At 33.1% G+C, this 19,552-nt stretch overlaps 1 protein-coding gene across 2 annotated transcripts in view; it reads left to right on the top strand.

Moving 5' to 3' along the window:
- Positions 1-19,552, top strand: part of FER (FER tyrosine kinase) — a 457,217-nt gene that overhangs the window by 220,900 nt on the left and 216,765 nt on the right. For both annotated transcript variants that reach the window (XM_024743363.1, XM_024743364.1), the window contains 2 exons: positions 9,132-9,335; positions 18,590-18,712. In XM_024743363.1, the coding sequence (XP_024599131.1) occupies positions 9,132-9,335; positions 18,590-18,712 (327 nt within the window). The remainder of the gene's footprint in view (positions 1-9,131; positions 9,336-18,589; positions 18,713-19,552) is intronic.

Here is a 19,552-nt window from a genome sequence, read left to right as displayed (position 1 = left end):
AAAAAAAAAAAAAAAAAAAAACTAAAGAGCAAACAATGATGAACAACACAATAAATGAAATTAAAAATTCTCTAGAAGGGGTCAATCAATGGTTAAGTGACCTGGGAGATAAAATAGTGGAAATAACTACTGCAGAGCAGAATAAAGAAAAAAGAATGAAAAGAATTGAGGACAGTCTCAGAGACCTCTGGGACAACATTAAACCCACCAACATTTGAATTATAGGGGTTCCAGAAATTAACAGCTGATCTTCCAGCAGAAACTCTGCAAGCCAGAAGGAAGTGGCAGGACATATTTAAAGTGATGAAACGGAAGAACCTACAACCAAGATTGCTCTAGCCAGCAAGGATCTCATTCAGATTTGACGGGGAAATTAAAACCTTTATAGACAAGCAAAAGCTGAGAGAGTTCAGCACCACCAAACCAGCTTTACAACAAATGCTAAAGGAACTTCTCTAGGCAGGAAACACAAGAGAAGGAAAAGACCTACAATAACAAACCCCAAACAATTAAGAAAATACTAATAGAAACATACATATCAATAATTACCTGAAATGTAAATGGATTAAGTGCTCCAACCAAAAGTCATAGACTGGCTGAATGGATACAAAAACAAGACCTGTATATATGCTGTCTACAGGAGACCCACTTTAGACCTAGTGACACGTACAGACTGAAAGTGAGGAGCTGGAAGAAGATATTCCATGCAAATGGAAATCAAAAGAAAGCTGGAGTAGTGATAAACACAAGCTTTAAATGATACATTAAACGAGATGGACTTAATTGATATTTATAGGACATTCCATCCAAAAACAACAGAATACACTTTCTTCTCAGGTGTTCATGGAACTTTCTCCAGGATAGATCATATCTTGGGTCACAAATCAAGCCTTGGTAAATTTGAGAAAATTGTAATCATATGAAGTATCTTTTCCGACCACAATGCTATCAGACTAGATATTGATTACAGGAAAAAATCTGTAAAAAATACAAACACATGGAGGCTAAACAATATACTACTTAATAACCAAGAGATCACTGAAGAAACCAAAGAGGAAATCAAAAAATACCTAGAAACAAATGACAGTGAAAACATGACGACCCAAAACCTATGGGATACAGCAAACGCAGTTCTAAGAGGGAAGTTTATAGCAATACAGCCCTACCTCAAGAAACAAGAAACATTTCCAATAAACAACCTAACCTTACACTTAAAGCAATTAGAGAAAGAAGAACAAAAAAACCCCAAAGTTAGCCGAAGGAAAGAAATCATAAAGATCAGATCAGAAATAAATGAAAAAGGAAATGAAGGAAATAATAGCAAAGATCAATAAAACTAAAAGCTGGTCGTTTGAGAAGATGAACAAAATTGATAATCCATTAGCCAGACTCATGAAGAAAAAAAAGGAGAAGACTCAAATCAGTAGAATTAGAAATGAAAAAGGAGAAGTAACAACTGACACTGCAGAAATACAAAGGATCATGGGAGGTTACTACAAGCAACTATATGCCAATAAAATGGACAACCTGGAAGAAATGGACACATTATTAGAAGAACACAGCCTTCCAAGACAGAACCAGGAAGAAAAAGAAAATATAAACAGACCAATCACAAGCACTGAAATTGAGACTGTGCTTAAAAATCTTCTAATAAACAAAAGCCCAGAACCAGATGGCTTCCCAGGCGAATTCTATCAAACATTTAGAGAAGAGCTAACACCTATCCTTCTCAAACTCTTCCAAAATATAGCAGAGGGAGGAACACTCCCAAACTCATTCTATGAGGTCACCATCACCCTGATACCAAAACCAGACAAAGGTGTCACAAAGAAAAAAACTACAGGCCAATATCACTGATGAACATAGATGCAAAAATCCTCAACAAAATACTAGCAAACAGAATCCAACAGCACAGTAAAAGGATCATACACCATGATCAAGTGGGGTTTATCCCAGGAATGCAAGGATTCTTCAATATATGCAAATCAATCAGTGTGATACACCATATTAACAAATTGAAGGAGAAAAAACATATGATCATCTTAATAGATGCAGAGAAAGCCTTTGACAAAATTCAACAGCCATTTATGATAAAAACTCTCCAGAAAGTAGGCATAGAGGGAACTTACTTCAACATAATAAAGGCCATATATGACAAACACACAGCCATCATCGTTCTCAATGGTGAAAAAGTTAAACCATTGCCACTCATATCAGGAGCAAGACAAGGTTGCTCACTCTCAGCCCCAGTATTCAACAGACTTTTGGACGTTTTAGCAACAGCAATCAGAGAAAAAAGAGAAATAAAAGGCATCCACATCAGAAAAGAAGAAGTAAAGCTATCACTGTTTGCTAATGACATGATACTATACATAGAGAATCCTAAAGATGCAACCAGAAAACTACTAGAGCTAATCAATGAATTTCGTAAAGTAGCAGGATACAAAATTAATGCACAGAAATCTCTGGCATTCCTATACAATAATGATGAAAAATCTGAAAGTGAAATCAAGAAAACACTCCTATTCACCATTGCAACAAAAAGAATAAAAAACCTAGGAATAAACCTACCTAAGGAGACAAAAGACCTGTATGCAGAAAATTATAAGACACTGATGAAAGAAATTAAAGATGATAAAAACAGATGGAGAGATATACCATGCTCTTGGATTGGAAGAATCAACATTGTGAAAATGACTGTACTACCCAAAGCAATCTACAGATTCAATGCAATCCCTATCAAAGTACCAATGGCATTTTTCACAGAACTAGAACAAAAAATTGCCCAATTTGTATGGAAACACAAAAGACCCTGAATAGCCAAATCAATCTTGAGAAAGAAAAATGGAGCTGGAGGAATCAGGCTCCCTGACTTCAGACTATATTACAAAGCTGCAGTTATCAAGACAGTATGGTACTGGCACAAAAACAGAAATATAGATCATTGGAATAGGATAGTAAGCCCAGAGATAAACCCATGCACATATGGTCACCTTATCTTTGATAAAGGAGGCAAGAATATACAGTGGAGAAAAGACAGCCTCTTCAATAAGTTGTGCTGGGTAAACTGGACAGCTACATGTAAAAGAATGAAATTAGAACACTCCCTAACACCATACGCAAAAATAAGCTCAAAATGGATTAAAGACCTAAATGTAAGGCCAGACACTATCAAACTTTAGAGGAAAACATAGGCAGAACACTCTATGACATAGATCACAGCAAGATCCTTTTTGACCCACCTCCTAGAGAAATGGAAATAAAAACAAAAATAAACAAGTGAGACCTAATGAAACTTAAAAGGTTTTGCACAGCAAAGGAAACCATAAACAAGAGGAAAAAGACAACCCTTAGAATGGGAGAAAATATTTGCAAATGAAGCAACAGACAAAGGATTAATCTCCAAAATTTATAAGCAGCTCATGCAACTCAATATCAAAAAAACAAACAACCCAATCCAAAAATGGGCAGAAGACCTAAATAGACATTTCTCCAAAGAAAATGTACAGATTGCCAACAAACACATGAAAGAATTCTCAATATCTTTAATCCTTAGAGAAATGCAAATCAAAACTACAATGAGGTATCACCTCACACCAGTCAGAATGGCCATCATCAAAAAATGTACAAACAATGAATGCTGGAAAGGGTGTGGAGAAAAGGGAACCCTCTTTCACTGTTGGTGGGAATGTAAATTGATACACCCACTATGCAGAACAGTATCGAGGTTCCTTAAAATAGTAAAAATAGAACTACCATCTGACCCAGTAATCCCATTACTGGGCATATACCCTGAGAAAACCATAATTCAAAAAGAGTCATGTACCGCAATGTTCATTGCAGCTCTATTTACAATAGCCAGGACATGGAAGCAACTTAAGTTTCCATCGACAGATGAATGGATAAAGGAGATGTGGCAGGTATATACAATGGAATATTACTCAGCTATAAAAAGAAACGAAATTGAGTTATTTGTAGTAAGGTGGATGGACCTAGAGACTGTCATACAGAGTGAAGTAAGTCAGAAAGAGAAAAACAAATACCGTATGCTAACACATATATATGGAATCTGAAAGAAAAAAAATGTTTCTGAAGAATCTAGAGGGAGGACAGGAATAAAGATGCAGACGTAAAGAATGGCCTTGTGGGGCTTCCCTGGTGGCGCAGTGGTTGGGAGTCCGCCTGCCGATGCAGGGGACACGGGTTCGTGCCCCGGTCTGGGAAGATCCCACATGCCGCGGAGCGGCTGCGCCCGTGTGGAAAAAAAAAAAAAAAAAAAAAGAATGGCCTTGTGGACTGGGTAGGGGGAACAGTAAGCTGGGACAAAGTGAGCGAGTGTCATGGGCTTATATATACTTTGAAATGTAAAATAGATAGCTAGTGGGAAGCAGCCACAAAGCACAGGGAGATCAGCTCGGTGCTTTGTGACCACCTAGAGGGGTGGGAAAGGGAGGGTGGGAGGGAGATGCAAGAGTGAGGAGATATGGGGATATATGTATATGTATAGCTGATTCACTTTGTTATAAAGCAGAAACTAACACACCATTGTAAAGCAATTCTACTCCAATAAAGATGTTATTAAAAAAAAAATAGGCAGTCAGGGAAATAGAAAGCAGTGGAAGTAAGGTAATATTCGAGTTTGGCCTAGGTGTTTATCTTTTTAAATAAAGTTTTGGGAAGAATTGTGTAAGAATGTGAATTTTTTCAGCATGTAATTCTGCCTAGTTATTATGATAGACCATAGTTATATTATTAGCTAAAGACTGAACAAACTCAAATTTTCAAAAAGTACAAAAAATTGTTAATTAAGAAATTTGCACATAAGAATTTTGTTGCTTCATAGTGGAAAGTGAACATTAGGTAAAGTATATTTATAATAAAAATAACTAAGCTATCAGTGTATGAAAACAGTGATCAGTTCTACTTTATTGCTAAAAAAAAATAGAATTTGTCAATTTACAGATAGGCCTTAGTGCCTGTTAACATGGAACCATTGTTTTACATCCTGTTTGTCTAGCCTGAAGGCAAACAATCATGAAGATCAAATATCCCACATAGTCTTTGTTTTTCATTATTTTAATAATTAACTCATTCAATGCATTCAAAACATAACTGTTTAGAAATTTGCAAAAAAGTGGCAGGAAGAGCATTATTATTCATGTTTTCATTTTATGTTATGCATTTGTTCAACTATCAAACTCTAATTGCTATAAAATATATTTTTCCTGCCTATGGTTACATTGCCCTTTCAGTGAAAGTAGCTTTTAGTACCATCAGGCAGATTCCTTTTCAGTAGGCCGATATTTCTCACCCTTTGCAAGTGTTTGGTGCTTCTCATACTTTTGATTATATGACATTTGATTCTTAATCTCCCCATAACATTTCCCAGTGATATATAGCTTTAAAATTAAAGGGGTCATTATGGAATTTTTGAGAAATGTTTAAAATCCTGTGAGTTACTTGTAGTCCCCATAGAATATTATTATACTAGATCTGAAATAATTCATTACTTAGAGTATTAAACTAATAGCTAAATTTATATAAGAATATTAAGGAATTAAATTCAGTTTTAAGGTTATTAAAAATTCATAAAAACTTTTATGTTAGTGTTGAAGTTTTATTTTGCTTGTTGAAGCTCATTGAGAGGTTTACTTGTATATTTTCTATGCTGTTATATTTTAGTTTGTTTTTTTTAATGGTTTCGTATTTGGGTGCTTAATTTGAATAAGATTCAGACTTTGATTTTTGTTTTTAAACACTTTTGTCTTTGCCTCTCAAAAAGGATCTCATCTTGTGCTCAAATGTTTGAGATAAAAGCATACAAATCTTCATTGAATTCTTGGGAATTAGCCTGAACTAGGCTAAGAACAAAAATAGCCTCTTAAGTCAAGAAAAAAATATTTTCATTTTCTTGTGCTGACTCCTCACTGCATCTTCATTTAAACTAGTCTTTTTATTTCACTAAGCTCAGTATGTTTTTGCTGGAATATTCTTTAAGAATAAGGCTCAGGGAAAATAACTAACTAAACAGTTAGCCTAGTCAATCAGAAAAGCTTGTCTTATTAAGTATAACTTGTTAACTGTATTGGATTACTATACATTTTAAAAAGGAGACTTCCCCTTCCCCATATCTTTGGCAAAATTTTTAGATAACTTAATGACAAGGAAAAATCTTTCCCCACTTAGGCTTAGAAAGCTGTGATATTTGAAGTAAGAAGCTTCATTTCATTTTTGATATAATTATGAAGGCTTTTGGGATGCTGGGATTTTGTTGCTGGTACATCCAGCATTCTATCACTGTCAAGTTTGCAAAATTGTATTGGAATATAATTGAAATCATAGTAATTAAAACGTTCCTTTCAATGTTTCCAGGGAAGTCCCTGAAAGACCTGATAGAACCAGGCAGGGGATAAGTACAGCCTTTCCCTGTGTATGCCTATCACACATGTACATATACACACACTCATAGTGAGTTCACCTTACATTTCGTAACAGTATTGTCTAGGAGCCAGGAACAGAAGATCTCTATAAGTTTCCCTTCCTACCCAAAAGAAACTAATAAACCCAGAGGACTGACATGTAATCCCTATGAAATAGCAATGTAAGTTCCTTCCTATTTACTCCTCTTTTTTAAACAAAGAAACAAACGTAACTTTTTTTCCCCAAAATGTATTCCTCACCTTCAAATCCTTAAATGAATTTCTCAGTGTTAGCTCACCTTTTGTATTTCAAATGCCCTTCTGACTTAATGAATTCTCCAGGCTCTTCATTCTCACAATTCTAAATAAATCAAAATTTGGGAGGATAGGTTGATTAGGACAAGAAATCAAGCATGTGATATCCTTGTTTGTGATGCTTTTCTATTATGTAGACCTTTTTTGAGAGATAATAGTAAAAAAGTTTTTTGCCAAGAGGTGACATTGAATTTCTTACTTTATTGATTTTATTTTTCCTCTGGAAAAAAGCAATAAAACACTTTGCCATTGGTGAGACTTGGAAATATTTGTATAACAGTAAAATTTTTAGTATGTTCTGTATTGAAATGCACTGTGACAAAATTTTGAGGAAATATTTTATCATTTTGACCACCTACTTTAAGAATTATAAACTATTAGTATCAGTATACACAAAAAGTTAATTTTGTATAGATTTTGCATTTGTTTTTAAAAATAATACTTTTTTAATCTAATAGTTGTGGCTAGTTCTTTACATAATTTACTTTTCAATCCCATTTTTGGGAACACAATTTCAAATTTCTTTGAAATATAGTATTTATCATATCTAGTACTAAAAGAAAAAGGCTTATTTAGCTTATAAACGATTTCCATGTACAGTCACATCATGTATGCAATTAAATAATGAAAGAATATCATAGTGGTAGAAGTAGAAACCAAACTGTGGACTCTTTGAAAAAGTCTGATTGGGATTTCTCAAGGTTTTTTTTTTTTTTTTTTTTTTTTTGTGGTACGCGGGCCTCTCACTGTCGTGACCTCTCCCATTGCGGAGCACGGGCTCTGGACGCACAGGCTCAGCGGCCATGGCTCACAGGCCCAGCCGCTCGCCGCATGTGGGATATTCCCAGACCAGGGCACGAACCCGTGTCCCCTTCATCGGCAGGCGGACTCTCAACCACTGCGCCACTAGGGAAGCCCAAGGTTCTTTTTTTGTTTTGTTTTGTTTTGTTTTTGTTTTTGTTTTTGTTTCTTGCAGTACGCGGGCCTCTTACTGTGGTGGCCTACTCCCGTTGCGGAGCACAGGCTCCGGACGCGCAGGCTCAGCGGCCATGGCTCACGGGACCAGCCGCTCCGCGGCATGTGGGATGTTCCCGGACCGGGGCACGAACGCATGTCCCCGTCATCGGCAGGCATACTCTCAACTGCTGTGCTACCAGGGAAGCCCCCAAGGTTCTTTTTTTAAATCAGTCGGATGGGTTTTGGATAATATAAAATGGAACTTTGACCAGTAAGTTTTAAGCCTCTTCGTGTGGTACAAAACAATGCAGGCTCTCTTCAAAACTAGCTCTCATTTACCAGAAAGGTACCGTATTTTGTCCCTATGTGGAGTTCATAATATCAACCTGAAAAACCTGATTGATGTGTGAATATTTGTCTTTCATTTATTGTTAATTCTTATTTTTCCAATTTATGACTTTCTCATGAGGCATTGTGTATATTATATTTTGAGAACGTTAAGGGTTAGTGCATATTATTATACCTTACCCATAAAGTACTCTTACTGCCTGGGGCAATTTAGTTTCTGTGGGTGATAAATATAAGCAAATAAAAAACTTTTTACTTTTTTGCAATCAGAAAATGTGTGATTTCATCTATTATTAATTAGAAACTTTTCAACGAAACATAACTAGCTCTTAGTTATCTCTATTTGTTATTAGCACTTGGCCTCCTAAAATAACAGATAATTTGCTTTCCTGCTGTGCTCATGACTTATATTCCTCCCTGGTTTTTGCCATATGTTTGTAATTGAACATTGGTGGTTTCAATGAAGCTATTTCACCTAAGGCTTTGTCTGCCATTGCTGTACAGGATCAGGACCAGCCATGTGGCAGAGGTAATGGTTAAGGAAGTCAGGGGAATAAGGATAAGAATGAGAAGGCACAGCAACAGAGCAGCATCAAATGAAGACTTAGTGCTCCTGGGACCCATGACATGGACAGTCCACAACCCATGTGATTAAGAGTTAATTCCATAAAAAGATATAACTCAACTTTTAAAATGAAGTTATTTTATGATAAATTTCTCTGATCATACTCTCTTTTCATCATAGTTCTTTGATTGAAAAATTTTAAATATATGGATTTATTTTATGACATGGTGAATAAGACTATAAGTGCCAACTCTAAGTGTTGATGTTTTGTGTACCTATGTATGATAGATAGAAAAAACAAATAACCTTCAAGTATTTAAGGATATGTATTTGTACTAAGCTTCAGCACCAGTGCTCTAGGACGTATTTTTTTTAAAAATTATGAAAATTTCAGATTCATCATATAACTTTTAATTGGTCAATTAAAGGGAAGAACATAGGTAAGAAGTATTTATAATTGCTGTTAGCTTTACCAGAAAAAAATTGCTATTTTCTCTAATTTAGTTTTTTTTCAATATTTGCTCAAGTTCTGTGATACGATCCCCATAATTGAGAAGCCTCTGGCAGAACAGGATTGGTACCATGGTGCAATTCCCAGAATAGAAGCGCAAGATCTGTTAAAACAACAAGGAGACTTCTTGGTCCGAGAGAGTCATGGGAAACCTGGTGAATATGTCCTTTCTGTATTTTCTGATGGACAAAGGAGACACTTTATCATACAATTTGTTGATGTACGTTTCCAATTTAGTTTATATGTATATTTTGATATAGTTAATTGAGGTATAATTGTAATAAATGATGAATAATTTGTGATAAATGCCTGTAATGCTAACTTTAGCACTTAATTTTTCTTTTTTCTGAATTCCGTAAGTAGAGTGCTCTAAAATTCACTAAAATTTTAACCTTTTTAAGGAAATACATATTTTAAAATTTAAAGTTAAGAATAGTTGTTACAATTTACATTAAATTTAAATACATAAATATTTAATGTTTTAAGTTAACTTTGAACATTAAAGATCCTTTATATTAAAAATAAAAAGAAATAATGTGATTATCATAATTCTTTTAGAGAAACTTAATTATGAATTTTATGCTCTTGAAACCAGCCCTTGAAATTGCTCAAAAACGTTACCATGAGAGATTTTTAAGAATATTTTATTAAATAGTAATAATGAAATACCTTAATGAATGGGACAGTGATAGTTGAATTGTTTTTATGATTCTTTGAGGATTAAGGGTTTTTTTCCACTTATGTATAAGCTATTATTTGTTGGCATTAATGAACAATAAATAGAAATCGAAGAAAAATTTTTAAAATGATCTGGGCATATTGCTTGTTCTAATACTGATTTATTTATTGAAGTTTAAGTATTGTAAACTTATTTGTTACATTCTTTATTAAGCACTCAACAGATGAAGAGTGATCTCAAAATTTTGTTTAACTTTACCCACTGAGAAATTTTTAATATTTTTGTCATAGGAAGGAATTGATGCCTCTATTTGTCATTTTTTACCCCATCATATCAAATGGCATGCATTTTCAAGCTGGCTGTCTGTAGGATTTCAGTTTATGTCCAGGCACTATATTGATGCTAAGTACCATACAAGAAGATTGAACCATTATCATTAGATGAACTTCAGAGGGTTTTAGGAACATATATGTTCAAGTTCATATATAGTTCACATATATATAAGTTCTAGTGATAATATATATTGCATATTATATTATCTATATACTATATAGATATAATTCTGAGGTGAAATTCACATACCATAAAAGTAACCATTTAAAAGTTGCATTTAGTATAGTCACATCTAGGGATTATATTTAAATGAAAATAGATGCTGTTCAGATGGGTTAAAATAAGTATATTAAAGTATATATTATAATTTTCATACTACTTGTTAATTTTGCATAGTATTCAGACTTCAACTTGATAATTATATTTGCCTACTCTTATACATTCAACCTGTTTCTAATAGTATGTCATCCCTTACTTTCTTTAAATTTGTATGTGCCTTTAAATTATGGATGTAGATAACCTTCCTTATTACAACTAGTGACCACGTTGACAATATTTATAAAATGTTATGAGAATTGTAGAAGGAAAGATGGTAGGTAAACTGTAAACTACAACTTATATGAATGTTTCCTTTTATTTTCTAAGCTCTAAAAGTTACTCTTTGAAATATGTCATACATTAAATAAGACTGAAATATTTCCCTTATTACCTCTTGTAGTTTAAAATGTAACTGTAGGAATTTAACTTAGTACTTTTAGAAACAAAATGGAAAGGGTCCACTTGCAAATTATCACTTGTCTTTAATATTGCCATTTTGTTTTAAGTAACTAAAGTGAACAGCATAATATATTCTAAAAATAAGATATTGTTACAAGCTCACATTTAAAGATTTTATTCGGCTTCCTCTGTCATTGAAATTTTGCAAAGATCTCTTTTAAAGAAGAGAGTACTTGTATTTCTGTAAATGCCTCAGGTTTTCCACTGCCTAATTTTATTTAATTTGCCCTCATTATATAATGTTGAGTTCTTCAATCAGTTGAAAAATAAGAGTTTTAAGGTGAAATCGACGGTTTGGGGAAATTTTAATTCTTTTTCTTCTTGTGGAGGTGAATCTTACTTGGTCTAAAATTATCCCATTTCCTTCCTCATATACCTGTTGTCTGGAAGGGTTTATAAATGGGGGAAGTCATTACCAGATATTTAATGATTGCCTATTATATTCCAATCAATGAATTTATAATCCATTAGTAGATTATAAAAGCTGTACATAAATGTGGGGTCAGGTGTCCTAAGTGAGGAAGACAAAGAAATATAGGATTTTGTGGAAAAAAAGTCACATAGTAATCGATGAAAACTTGGGTTTCAGGCCCACATATGTACTTTACAAGCTCTGGTTTAGGAAGTAATTGGGGGTAATAGCTGATACACTGATTGTGAGAGTCAAACAGTGAATATATTCTTTGTAATGTGTGAAGTGCTATGCAGATCATTAGGCATTTTTACCATTGTTTGAACACTTTATTTGGAAAAACATACAAACGTACTTTGTATGAAATATCAGTGTAATTGGAAAAGTTAACTTAAACATTTTCTTTTTGGTTCCTATTGAGATTTATTTGTGAAATTTAAATAGTAATGAAAGTATTATTTTAGAATTTATATATTTAAGTTTGAGGTATTCATTGATCACAAATAACGTTATTTTTAGCAACATTATCTCTGTCAACTAGAGTCTAGTTTGGCAGTTGTTTTGAAGCTTTATTTTTGTATGCATGTCACAGTTATTTTTTTTAACATGGTGTGAAACTCTGCATGCTGTGAACATTATGACTGATCAAGATGGATGTAGATACTTTAGATTTTTACATTTTTTACTATTCTAGCAGAGAATATCTGGTGTTTTAGCTAGTTCAAGCAAGGAGAACTGTACTTTTTATTGGACACTAATTACATTAATTTCATAAAGCCAGATATATTAAGCATAGCTAAGTATCTGAATCTCAGTGTAATTCTAGTGTTATTTACTGACTTATTCCATAGTTACTAACCTGTTTATGGTGCTTGATGTAAAGCCACAGTTAGAGTTTGTACCTAAAACTGTTTATCTTTTGTCATAAATATTGACAGATTTTCATAGAGATTCAAATAGCATTGTTTCATTTGATAAGTTAATATATAATCAAATCCTTGCTTTTGTATAAGGTAAACAAAAAGAAATGATAAAACAAAGTACTTCAGAAAAAAACTTTTTGTGCTATTATTAATAGGAAAATACCAATTCATATTTCTCTAATTTTATTTATCTGACACATATTTGCTAAAAACACATTTTGGCAGAGTATCATGTTATGCAGTGTAGGGAGGTGAAACTGAAAATGTATGGCCTACTGCTCGGTGAGCTTAAGACCTGCTAGGTGAGACATTAGTAGAATTCATCAACAGAGAAACATTAAAGATGCAAATTTAAGGATAATTGAGCCAGAGATTTGAATTAACATCTGGTGATGAATTTAAAAATCACAACATAGTAAAAATTTTAAAATAAAACCTGGGGGAACATCCTCTACCTAATGGCATATCATCCTTTTTTATTTCTTCATTCATTTCAATCAAAAAATACTAATTGAGCAAGTATTCTATAGAGTCCAGGGATATGGGCCAATAAAACAAAAATAGCACAGAAGTGGAGGCTGTGAGTAGTTACTATGTGAAATTGGGTAGCTCAGTGTATTGTATCATCAGTTCATTCAACAGATATCTATTGGATGTGTATCATGTGCTGAGTTTCACTTTAAAGTGATGGATGTAGTCTCTGAATGTACCAGACAAGTTTACTTTGTTTTTTTTGCCACAATCTCTAGGCTCTTTGAACTACCTTTTAAATTCATACTGTGGATCTTAAGAAAGACTAAGTGAAAGTATATACAGACCCAAAACTTGTTTGTATGACAATTCCAAGTTTGTGTTCTTATCCTTGTACACTTAAGATTATTTTAACTGTTTTACTCCAGCCATTCAAAGATTCAAGAGAAGGCAATACGTTCCTTGAAGTCAAAATGAAATCAGCATAAGATATCATTTTCTGTGCCCCAGACACACAATTAGGGACCTAGGAAACTTGCTTCTTAACAATAAAGCAAAGCCATTCCAAATCCTTATTAATTAGTTTCCAGGAAATACTAATTGAGTGAGTACTTTTAAGACCGAGAGATATAATGGTGGAGCTTACAGTCTAGTGGCGAGGCTCATGGTCATTCGTAAATCACATGCAATATATGTAATTATAAACTTTATTAAGTGCTGTAAAGATACACAGTGCTATGAACACTTTTAACTGGAAAACTTAAGGAAGTTACGTTTGAGACAACATCTGAAGAATGAATGAAAGTTAACTAGGAAAAGCCTTACCAAAATGTTATTAATCTTATTCCTCAGATTCCCCAACAATTCTTCCTGTTTACTGGTTTAACTAGTAATATAACTAGTCAATGTGCTTTTTTTATTTGAGAAAGCTAAAATTTATGTTTTACATTTTTATTGTTGGGTATTACCCAAAAAAGGAGTGTTCTAGCCTTTTGTTTTTATTCAGCTTATTCATCTTGGCCTCTTTCAGAAGTGATTTTCCCTCTTTCCTTTTTATTTTTTTCTTATGCGTGCTTATCCTTGATGGTTTCTCAGGAGATCTACTCAGATCTACTACTACTACTACTCAGATCTACTCAGATCTAATATTTCAAATTACACATTCATTGAATCCCCTTCTCATTTTTGTGTGGTTATTCTGTTCTGACTTCCTTGCATAATAATAGTCCTCTGGAAATATGTGTAGCAACAAAATCTGATTCTACTTTTTATTGTTTTTCATCTATATGCATGATTGATTCTTAAGTAGCACAGGGATAAATCAGGAATGTTTTAAAAACAAATAGTGAATGTTTTAAAAACAAAAATATTGCATACTCTTAGTAAAAATTCAGAAATATGTATCACGGAACATGTGCTTCACAGTTAATACCCCCTTACGGGCTCACTGTATATTCTTTGAGATCTTAAAAATATATTTTAATTGTGTGCAACTATGTAATTCTTATTTTACAAAGATTGATTCATAACATATTTTTTATTTATACTTATTTTTTAATGATATATTACATGGTTTTTTAAAATGTAATACAAATGACTATCAACAAAATGATCTTCGTAGGAATTTGTAGAAATTTATTTTTTACTACTATTTTTTATTGCTTCTTTTGGAATTCACATAAGAGATCATTAGTAGCTCCAAAGAGAAATCTCTTATTTGAAAGTTAATGTGGATTCTCTCTGTCACGTTATTAGTAAAGCCATGTAGAAAAAATTTAAAAAGAATTCTGTATATGTGAACCCAACCTCAGGTCATCTGAACTATAAGAAATTTACACAGATTTGTACAAAGTCAAATGTAATATTCAGAATTTTGTATGTATCAAGAAACAAGTCCTCAACATTTTTGGTGAATGTATTCTTTTTTTATTTTTAATTGTAGTACAGTTGACTTCTAATATTACCTTTGTTCCAGGTGTACATCATAGTAATTTGATATTTGTGTACACTACAAAATGATCACCATAAGTCGTTACCATCTGTCACTATACAAAGTTATTACAATATTATTGACTATATTCCCTATCCTGTACAATACATCCTCATGACTTATTTGTTGTTTAGCTAGAAATATGTACCTCTTAATCTCCCTTACCTATTTCTTTCATCCCTCTACCCTCTTCCCCTCTGGCAACCACCAATTTCTTCCCTGTATCTATGAGTCTGTTTCTATTTTGTTATGCTTGTTTGTTTTGTCTTTTAGATTCCACATATAATATTTATCTTTCTCTGACTTATTTCACTTAGCATGATACCCTCTAAGTCCATCCATGTTGTCACAAATGGCAAGGTTTCATTCTTTTTTATGGCTGAGTAATATTGCATTGTGTGTGTGTGTATCTTGTTTTTTATGCATTCTTCTTTATCCATTCATCTATTGATGGACACTTAGGTCTCTTCCATACCTTAGTTATTGTAAATAATGCTGTAGTAAACATAGGGGTGCATGTATCTTTTCTAATTACTGTTTTTATTTTCTTCAGAAAAATACCAAGAAGTTGAATTGCTTCATCATATGGTAGTTCTCTTTTTAGTTTTTTGAGGAAACTCCAAACTTTTTTACATAGTGGCTGCACCAATTTACATTCCCACCAGCAGTGCATGAGGGTTCCGTGAATGTATTATTCTTGACCTTAGTTGCTTAGGTGAACTTTATAAGCAAACAGCCATAGCATCATTTTTAGATTCATTACATTATCTTCATCTTTAAAGAAGTGAATTAATTGGTTTTGCACTGTTTTAGGACTCAGAACTTCACTGATGTCAGAGGAATTGTTTTAAACAAATACTTGCTAGGAATCAGTTTCTCATTTTAGCCCATGAAGGAAGTACTGCTGCTTGTGTTACTCACTGTATTAGTTCATCATGATTACTGTGTCAATGGCAGAAAACTACCTTTAGATTAAAAACTAGATATGTTCTTAAGAAAGGGAAACTGAAAATTCCTATTATTTTATTCTCTATTTCTCTAGTTATAAGAGGTATATTAGAAATTTATATAAGGCTTTATGACACTAGTGGCTGACTTTAAAATTTCATTCTGTGTGAACTTCATCTCATTACTTACTTTTTATTAAACATTCTACAGGGGCATCTTGAGTTTGTGTGAGTGTGTGAACTTTCCAGTATTCATTTCTATGTTAAGTTGTCTTACTTTAACTTTATAGTCATTTTATATGCATTGCATTTCATTTATTTCACACACTTTTATTTATCCAGGTAATATATGCCAGGCACTGTTCTTGACCAGAGGGATACTCAGATGAACAAAACAAAGATAAAAAGTTATCATCTCATGAGCTTATATTCTAGAGGAGGAGATAGGCAATAAACAAGATACATAAGTAAAATATATGTGATGTTAGATAGTGATAAATTCTAAGGAGAAAAATTTAGTAAGGAAAAGGAGGTAAGAAGTTTAGTTGGGGTGAGAAAATGGATATTGGATGGCCTGAGTAGACCTCACTGAAAAGGTGACATTTGATGAAAGACTAGAAGGAAGTAAGGGAGCCATTACCCAAACGGCCATCCAAGGAACTATTTCAAGCAGCAAGTGTAAACTCCCTGAGGAGGGAATGTGTGTAGTGTGTTTATAAAACAAGAAGAAAATGAGTGTGGCTGGAGGGGACTGAGGGGGGATGGGGGATTTGGTAAGAGATGAGGTGACAGAGATGATAGAGGACAGATTAGAGGGCCCTAACGACCATGGTAAAGACTTAGGCTTTTATTCTGAGGGAGGTAAAAATTTTGTGCGAAATAATAGAATGGTCTGTTATAACAGGATTTCCTGGCTCTTTATTAAGAGACTGAAGAAAGACAGAGGGAGAAACTGTGTGTGTGTGTGTATGTATGTTTGTGTATATATATACACACATACATATATATACACACACACACACATACTTCATTGAGGAATAATAAGCAAATATAATTGTATATATGTAAAGTGTACAACATGATGATTTGGTACCCATTGTAGAATGATTGCCAAGATCAAGGTAATTAACACAACCATCATCCTACGTAATTAACTCTTTTTTTGTGTGTGTGTGGGAATGCTTAATATCTACTCTCAGGAACTTTCAAGTATACAAGACCATATATTTGGTTCAGATATTACTGTTATTATTACATGTTACACATCTATAACATTTTACCTTTCTTCATGTCTTATTTTCATATAAGAATGCCTTCTAGGATATTTGGTTATTTACAGATAATCATTATTCCTTGAGAACATGTAATTTACACTTTTAAGTGTCCTTTGAAAATGTTTCTTATCATATATCCAGATTTGGAATTATTTTTGTAATCCAAGGTTTATTATTTGTATGATGACTTAATAATTGAGTGTGTACTGTATACTAAGCAGTGGTTTGCATGTTAATACTTGTTCAGGCCTCACACTTTTTCTGTGAGGACGTCCAAATATTATTTCTGTTTTGAAATAAACTGAGGCATTGAGAGAAATTGCTCAGTGCATTGCACATCTAGTAATAGACTACTGTCCTTAGTGTGAAATATTCTTAAATATCTACTAATATATCATAGCAGGTCTGGCTGTTGTATGCAACAATTCTTTAGTCAGTTTATTAACAACTGCCTTGAATTGACCCTTAACACAAACTGCCTTGAGTTGAACTATATAGTTAAGTGTTAAAATAAGCTAATGCATGTTTGTTCCTCACTTGATGAAACGAAAATATTCATTTAAAAAGCTGTATATAAATTAGATTCTGATAAATTGAATCTAATTTTATATTATGGAAAAGGAACTTTGTCTTTTTTTATCCTTTAACTGGGAAAATAATCTTCCAGTAATGTAAATAGTATCCAAATTTAGAGAGTTTTGAAATTTCTTATTTCTTAGCATAGAGTTTTCTTAAAATGGAGCATGTTTGTATCTGTATTTGTACACATCACCCGTATATATACAGGTGAATTCTTTGTGAACAATCAAATGGAAGCCTTTATTACATCACACTGTATTGTAACACTTTTTGCATTGAAAAATAGGCCCAATAAGATACGTTTTCTTTGCTAAACTTATTGCCATCAATTCATCCCTATGATTACTGACCTACATGCCTGTTTGAAATATGAAGACAGAGAAAAGGGGTCTTGACAGAGTTTAGCAAAATGTTACTAACTTGATGTTTTGAAATCAAAAAGTGCTGCGATTTGACTATGCTGATATATGCAGTTTTGTATCTGCTGCATTTTATTTCTTTATCAAATATAAGTGAATGTTAATGACTGTGTGGTTTGGTGAAAGAATAATACATGAATAACCCCAGTGTAGAAAAACCAATCAATACTGTATTGATAAAAGGGAAATAAATGATCATCAGAGGTATTCTTAAAATACTTATTATTATATTGGATATACTTCCTCAACCTTTTGACATTATTTTTTATCTTGAAAATTTTATCAAATGGAACATATAAGCAAACATATATACACATATTTCTTGTTCCTTAACTTAAATGTATCCCATGCTTTATTTCCTTTGGTTATTATTTTAGCAAAATGCATTCCAGGTCTGTAAGTTTTTCTTTTTTCTTTTTTAATAATCTGAATTATATTTAGTCATTATGAAAATTAATTTCTTGATGCAAAGGTAAATTTTTTTAGCATGTTGGAATTTAAAAAATTTTTACCATTGTAACCATTTTTAAGTGTATAATAATTCAGTAGTGTTCAGTATCTTCACATTGTTGTGCAATAATAGTTTTTCTTAAATGGAACTTTATTGATGAATGTAATGTTGCTGAAGCAATGTCTTCATATTTATTCTACTTTATTGTCCTTTCTCCAGAACATGTATCGTTTTGAAGGCACTGGGTTTTCAAATATCCCTCAACTTATAGACCATCACTATACAACAAAACAGGTCATCACTAAGAAATCAGGTGTAGTTCTGCTGAATCCTATTCCTAAGGTAGGTGCATATATTCACCTTTTTTTTTTGAGACTGCTTTGTGAGTTATTCCCCACAGTAAATAAAGTTCTTAGATTATTTATAGAAGTTTGGAAACAATTATAGTCAAAACATGGAATTTCCTTGGTTTTATTAAGATGGGAGATGGGTTACCTTTTTATTCAGTGTTTGCAAATGGCCTGTTTTTTTTCTTTTTCCTTCCCAGTTTTTCTTGAAAGACTGGAGGCCTTCCTTCACACTATAAGGTTCAGACTTTAAAGGCTCAGTTTATAAAAGATTCTGAGATGTAGAAGTCAAAGAAAATGTCCAGCAATCAAGAGTAAATTAGAATTTTAATTTTGGGTGTTAAGGTTACAATATATTATAAGACACTGGAATTTTTTAAAACTACACTACTCTTCACAAAGGCAGTAAATCATAACTTCACTATGTACAACCAGGTAGCTGGGCGAGAGATTGTTCTAGGTCATTTTTACCTCTAAGATATATCATAGAACAGATTGCTTTCATGAGCTTTAAGAGATTTGCGAGGTAGGGAATGGGTATGAGGCAGGTTTGTGTTTTTAAGGTAAAACCTGTGGGGCCTGGCCTGGGAGGAACAATGGAGCTGGCTTAACTTCTGAGCACTTTTAACGTTCCAGGAATTGGGTTGGGGTCAACAAAAGTCCCTTTCCTTTGGGGGCCGTCTCATGTGAAGAACAGTGTAGAAATAGGAAAGTCATAAAACCTGGTAGGTTAATATTTGCTGACTTGAGGTTTACATATCTAGGGATGACTTTTAATATGAAGCAAGTGTTATTCCCAAGAATGCTAGTATATAATCCAAATTCACCTAAAATT

Source organism: Neophocaena asiaeorientalis, unplaced genomic scaffold (assembly GCF_003031525.2).
Source record: "Neophocaena asiaeorientalis asiaeorientalis breed wild unplaced genomic scaffold, Neophocaena_asiaeorientalis_V1.1 scaffold26, whole genome shotgun sequence".
NCBI lineage: Eukaryota > Metazoa > Chordata > Mammalia > Artiodactyla > Phocoenidae > Neophocaena > Neophocaena asiaeorientalis.
The sequence above is the reverse complement of the archived record's forward strand: the minus strand, read 5'-3'. Positions and strand labels throughout refer to the sequence as shown.